The sequence below is a fragment of the Aulostomus chinensis genome, chromosome 6, assembly GCF_037954235.1.
Source record: "Aulostomus chinensis isolate RoL2024-O1b breed Wild chromosome 6, RoL_Achi_v1.0, whole genome shotgun sequence".
In the NCBI taxonomy this organism is placed as follows: Eukaryota; Metazoa; Chordata; class Actinopteri; order Syngnathiformes; family Aulostomidae; genus Aulostomus; species Aulostomus chinensis.
The window spans coordinates 28454567-28460616 of NC_141325.1; the positions used below are offsets into that span (position 1 = coordinate 28454567).

The following is a 6050-nucleotide window of genomic DNA, read 5'->3' on the forward strand; positions in this document are numbered from 1 at the left end:
TGCAGTCCATGCTACATCGTTTATACTAAGAGAAAATGCAGTAAATACATATAAGTTGTCAAAACTCTGCTGTTGCATTCAAGGGAATAAGCAGCCGCCCTCTACGCAAAAAAGCGCGCCAATCATCGTCGTCCCCTCCTGATGACGTAAGCACGTCGCTGTGTTTTGAGTTCGAGCGCGTCTGTGGTTGAGGAGAGTCATCGGAAGTGCTGACTTATTCCACGTCGGTGAAACGATGGAGAACACCTCCGGCGTCAGCTCCATGGTCATGTACGAGGACGAGTCCGTGGATGTTCGCTACGGAAGCGGAGCGGCGCTGCAGCTGTCGCCGTGCGGCTCAGAGTTCCTGCTGGGGGAAGTCCCAGACCCCGCCGGGCACCCGCTGCAGCCCACCAAGAGGGTCCGACAGAGGACCAGGTTCACCATCAGCGCCTATAAAGTACAAGCAAGCAATTATCCAAAAATAAGTAAAATACTGTACTGCGATTCTCTCTAAAGTGACGTACTGTTTTTAGGAGGCGTTGATGGCTGCATTGGCATTCAGGAATAAATATGCGAGCCGACCGTATCTGCCCGAGGAGCTGATCCCTGCTGCCCTCAAACAGGTACCGGCAGCCCGGGCGAGTGATACGGGGTTTTCTGGGCCACTGACACCAGTACTCGGGAGTTTAAGAAATAATCTGAAAAACCAATTAATGAAGTATTTCATATCTTTTTATATATTGGGGATTTACAGATTTGTATTAATGGCTGATACTGGTAAGTAATCAATAGAATCGATACCTGCAGCCAATATTCAGTTTCAGCTAATATTAAGATTTCACTCCCGAAAATTTAGAGCAATAGAAACCTCTGCACACACTGCCTTTTAAACTAATGTGTTTCGCGGAATTTTTTTTTTTAAAGAATAATTTCTTCAGCAGTGTTTTTTTTTTTTTTAAAGCGCGTGTAGTCATGGAGGTGTATTGCTAAAACACAAATGAGCCCTGTTGTGACTCCTGTGTACTCACGTCCTCTCCTGGCAGCCTTTCTTCAGTATCGACCCCCATGTGATCTGGCCTGACTGGGCCTCCTGTGATGCTGAGTTTGGGCCCTCAGGTGAAACCGTTGTCAGGTCAGAGGAGGGACGAGCTGAGTTGATGATGTCGCCCTCAGGCGAGGAGTTTTCTGTCGCGTTCACCTGCAGGGTGAGCCAGCCTCATCAGCAGCACCTGGGCCAGCGGGGAGGAGACGCTGGCTGCAGCCCGGATACACAGCAGTACGCCAACAAGCAGAGCTCATGTAATGAGACCGTGGCGTTTCCTCATACGGAAGGAAGAAGAAGAGACGAGTCAGTTGGATCAAGATCTTCTCCTCAGACTGTCCTCCCTGTGCGTTTGAAGGTGCTGCTGCTCCTGTTTTGTTATGCTTCACTGCAACTTGGATGAAGTGTTTGACCTCCCGCCTCTTCTCAGCCGGAGCAGATGCACCAGTCCACCACAGTGGTCCAGCACCATTCTTGCCTTGCTATTGCCCCCCCTTGGTGCTATCCTCTCTCCTTGGCTCGCCGTCACTGGACGGCTCGTCTCTCCAAACCTGCTGACAGTGCTGGAGCAGAGGGGACCAGGCAGTTCAGCCAGGCGGACGAGAGCGTAAACCCGTCAGACATGACTGCTGAAGACAGGCGGTCCCTCCTCTGTGAGGCGCTGCCTCTCACGTGTTCGTCTCCTCATCGACACAGGTTCATTGATGGCTGGAGTCAATACGCCAGACATGTAGCACGTTGATCTGTGACTCATCTTAATGTCCTTGTATGTTGAAGGTGGAAGGTTAAAGATCCGTTTGCCAAAGAGGAAGATTCTCCCACAGAGTTGGTGAAAGTGATGTGGTGTCAAGGAGTGACCTACAGGTGCATTGGAGTGAATGTTTTGACACAAATAACTTCAGTTCTTTTGTTATTTCAAAAAGCAGCACCCAGTTAAGCTCAGTTTGCATTCAGATGTCATCTATTTTATTCAAATATGCCAGTGTGAATTTGTCTGAATGTAACAGTCAAAGTTCAGACCTGTCACTCAAAATGAGATGCAATATGTTTTGTAAAGACAAAATAAAAAAGATCCAAAACCTGCTCAGACAGTGCTAGCACCACCAGTGGCTCAGCTAGCACCGCTAACATTGATGCTAGCTCTTCCAGGCAAGGTTCTGGAAGCTTTAGAGCAGATGGACGTGACACTCAGGACTCCGCCTTCAGTTGTGGGTTTGGGGAAAAGAGAGTTGATACTGTATTTGATCAAACTAGGCAATCTGTTGGGTACCAAAGACCCTGGTTTTTCCAACCAAAGAGGAGATGGACAAAGGCCTGTTGGGAGTGCATACCCAGAGGACCTGTATGGGGTACTGCTCTGCCTCGGATTGACTAGGTTATGGATCAGGGTCACCGCCAGCTAGAGGAGTTGGATCTGGTCTTTGCAGAAGGCTGGTGGGAAAAAATACAAAAAATCTGGATTAGTTTTGGACCACCACCGTGCATATACCCAGGGGGTAATGGAGCTTTAGTCTTTCATTTGTTAGACCACATGGTGGCGGCATAGAGTAATCTGAATCAAATATATGTTGGGTATCTACATGAGAAACGGTGGTTAACTTCCTCTGATGAGAGAAATGCCACACTGGCAGGCAGGTTGGCCTTGCAGGGGGAGGTTGCCATCATAGTCCAACCAAGTCCTGCTCAGTGAGTTTAACCCACTTCTTTCTATCGAAACCCTGATCAACATTTTTTGTTCCTAAACCCAACGTAACTGTAGCGTTACTCTGCTACAGCAACTGTGTGTGTCTTTTGTGTAGGATACTGGGCGGAGCTGTCCCAGTCATAGAGGTTTCTCCAGGGGACGGATCAGTCATCCGGTCTAACGGTGTCCTCAACACTTATTTTACCCATCACAAGCCTGAGCTCCAGACAGCGGGGGTCCAGGTCAGCCTCTCTGCCCTAGAATCTGGTGCACAGTAAGAGGTTTCCTGGCAGGACTTTTAAAGCTAATTCACTGAATGTATCACAGGTGAAAGAGGTAACGTACCACCTGAAGAGTCTTCCACCTGATGTGCCGGGTCAGGTGTACTCTGTTCGCTCTATCGTGAGTCGTGCCAGCAGGTAAGCCGGGACTCCTTGATGAGCTACACGTCTTTATTCCTCGCATCTCCCCAAGCAGCTGGTCATTGTTTTCTAGGATCCTCTCCTGCCACAACGAGGCCAGACTCTCCCTGAAGCTGTCTGTGACACCCAGCTGCTTACGAGAGGTGAGATGAAACCTTGTGGTGCTGCTAGAGTCAATAAACATCAACAGGTATTCACCTCCATTTTGTTTACAGGATCACATGCTATCACAAGCAGCAGTACTCAGAGAAAACAGTCACGCTCCAGTTGAGCCACAAGGGAATGACATGGAGACACCAGAGTGTTGGTAAGTTGTTGTTTCTGTTATATTTATTAATTTACATCTAACTCCTGTAATACCAGTTTGTTTATAATGTCCATGAATTCCATATCTTCAGGTCAGACCTTGTAGCTGCAGAACTGGACAAGACAAAGCGATTCAACTGTATCCTTCAGTGCCAAAATGGTTGCTGACATCAAAAATGTGGACATGGATGTTGATCTAGGAGTGGAAATGAGCCACTCGGCCTTGATTGTTCTGTTTTATCAGTTTGTTGGGCTGCCTCAAGTGTGGCAGTCATGATAATAACAGACATCATACAAAAAAGATACTTTAATTCAGTTTATGCTTTCCCCTTTAATTTGGGGTTAAAAAAAACAAAACCTCTTTAAACATGCAGGGTGGCTAATTATTGATTCTTTGTAGTTACCTGCAAATGAAAGTTGGCCTCTCATTTAATGGGAATGTCTTACAAAAATAGATTTTATTGTCACTTTTGCATTTTAGCAGCACGTGTTTGGGTCAGCCCGCAGCCCACCAGTAAGGTTCAGTTCTGGTGCTCCTCTGCTACTCCTGAAGTCAGTTGCGTGAGACCTTTAACATCCTCAATCCAGTTCTGCTGGAGAACATCAGCCTGCTGAGGAATGAGAGCCCATGTGTGGCAGCTGGTCCGGCAGGAGAGACTCCTGAACCAGTGGGGGAGAGCAGCGTGGCCGAAGCTCTTGTGAGGACGTCCAGAGCCATAGAGGATATCGATGCTCTCATATCTGCCGCCACGCTCACCTGAGAGAGAGTTTGATGAGTTGGCTTGTTGGGAAGTTGTTTTATGAATAAAGAGAGATGCCGGGTTTTCAGTTGTGTAATTAGAATTTTTATCTTCATCAGACTCTGGAATTTGTATCAGATGATTATAAAAACAGAACAGGAAATGTATACGCTGTAGTTTTACAGTGGTTATAGAGATAGAGGCAGGAGTGGCCTGAAGGAGAGGAACCTGGGGGCCGCTGGTTCAGTTCCACCGACCGGCTGGATAAACCTGAGAAGGAAAAATGATGGAGAGCCGTCAGTGGCCAGCAGCTCAGACTGTGGTTGTGCAGAGTAGCTTCCAGGTGTAGATGTGCTCTGGACGTTCCTGTAGGAGAGAGGTCGGCTCTCAGCCAGATTCACCCAGAATAGACAAGACTACAGGCTACACTCCATACGGGGGGACTTTTCTTAAAAACAGTTGATATAGAGAGTTATACTTTATTGATTGGTGCAGTGCAGACGGACCAAGAATTACTTGAAACGAGATTTCAAAGATTTGATAGATTACATTCAAATTAAAGAGACCAAAGGTTTTTGGGGTTTTTTTTATGTTAGCATTAGCATTTTAGCAAAAGAAGTGTGTCTTTTTGAGTGTAAAACACTAGTCAGAGCTAAACCATCTTATGACCGTAATATAACTTCTTTTTGTGTCAAGTAGGTAGTTGTTATCTCACTGGAAAGGCAAAATGAAGCTGGCGATAAGGTAATAATTTACCGATAATATAGCAACATTTCCTACCCAGTATATAACTTTTACGCATCTTTGCTGGTGACAGCCGTAGACCAGAGGCATTGTTATTTGGGGTTCAACTGGCTGATGAACAGAGAAGATTTTGGCGGTCAAAGGGAAGATCACCACAACAGACCGCCCTGTCTGACCTTTAAGAAATCTCTTCAAATACTCGACATGAATCCACCGGGACTCAGGGATGACCTGAAAAATGTTCACCAAATGTCATCAGCGATGCCATAAATCTGGTATGAGTACAGTTTGTTATCGCTCTACAAGAACAAAACAGCAAAAATATTCTAAGATTTGGGTCTGAGAGATTAAAATGAAATAAATTTGAAGAGGATTAGTTAGTTATTAAACATTTCAAAACAACTGCGCCCAAAAGAAAGGATAACAACCTCTCATTTCACTTTCAAACAGAAACACCCCCTCCATCAAACCCTGCTGCTTGAGCAGATGTACGTGGAGGGTAGCATCTAGTGGTTTACATGATTATTACAACTTTTAAAAAACGCTGACATTAAGGTTTTACAGTAGAAAATACGAATATCTTTCAAATATGTTCCAACTCCTTCACTGCATTGCAACTCCTCTACAAACGCTATGTTGTAAACGTGCGACCATTTTGTTGTTGAGGCTGAGGGCTGGATTACATTTGATACAGCCGCCTCATAAAGATTTAGAAATGATGTCTGTGTTCCTTATTTCAAACTTTAAAATAGGCTGTACAGTCCTCAGGCGGTATCTTTTTAACATCACTCTTTGTCGTGCATCTTGTCTTTTTTCCATCACAGTTTTCTTCTGTTGTTACATCCAACAGGAGGTGTTGTCAGTGTCACTGTCTGTCTGTCTGTCTGTCTGTCTGATCCCAGCAGGATTAATGAAAAACCACCCTGGCAGTTTTCACCTAACCCGAACACTCACGGGCAGTTGGAGGAAGGAAAACTCGTTTTGGAGGGGATCCGTGCTGGAGCAGATCCAGGAAATGTTTTGATCCGTTTTCTTTACCATTATGAGACATCTCCATAAATTCTCACAAAATATGACATTTGCTAAAAGTACAGCAGATAACAAACAACAATTACAATGTGTATGATTTG

At 45.6% G+C, this 6050-nt stretch overlaps 1 protein-coding gene across 1 annotated transcript; it reads left to right on the top strand.

The window, feature by feature from the left end:
• Nucleotides 1-141: 141 nt before the first annotated feature.
• On the top strand, nucleotides 142-5336 carry c6h5orf34 (chromosome 6 C5orf34 homolog). Its single transcript, XM_086205498.1, has 11 exons — nucleotides 142-439; nucleotides 516-605; nucleotides 1026-1382; nucleotides 1455-1720; nucleotides 1802-1888; nucleotides 2824-2950; nucleotides 3036-3127; nucleotides 3204-3273; nucleotides 3346-3437; nucleotides 3529-3575; nucleotides 4025-5336. The coding sequence occupies exons 1-11, from the start codon at nucleotides 236-238 to the stop codon at nucleotides 4195-4197; spliced, it is 1605 nt and encodes a 534-aa protein (XP_086061624.1). The 5' UTR covers nucleotides 142-235; the 3' UTR covers nucleotides 4198-5336.
• The last annotated feature ends 714 nt before the right edge of the window (nucleotides 5337-6050 follow it).

What these genes read in the sequence shown, in the direction of transcription:
- c6h5orf34 (XM_086205498.1), top strand. Translation starts at nt 236, where the DNA reads ATGGAGAACACCTCCGGCGTCAGCTCCATGGTCATGTACGAGGACGAG. An exon ending in TGTCAAGGAGTGACCTACAG is followed by an intron (nt 1,889 to 2,823) that starts GTGCATTGGAGT and finishes TCTTTTGTGTAG; the next exon opens with GATACTGGGCGGAGCTGTCC. An exon ending in CAAGACAAAGCGATTCAACT is followed by an intron (nt 3,576 to 4,024) that starts GTATCCTTCAGT and finishes TCCTCAATCCAG; the next exon opens with TTCTGCTGGAGAACATCAGC.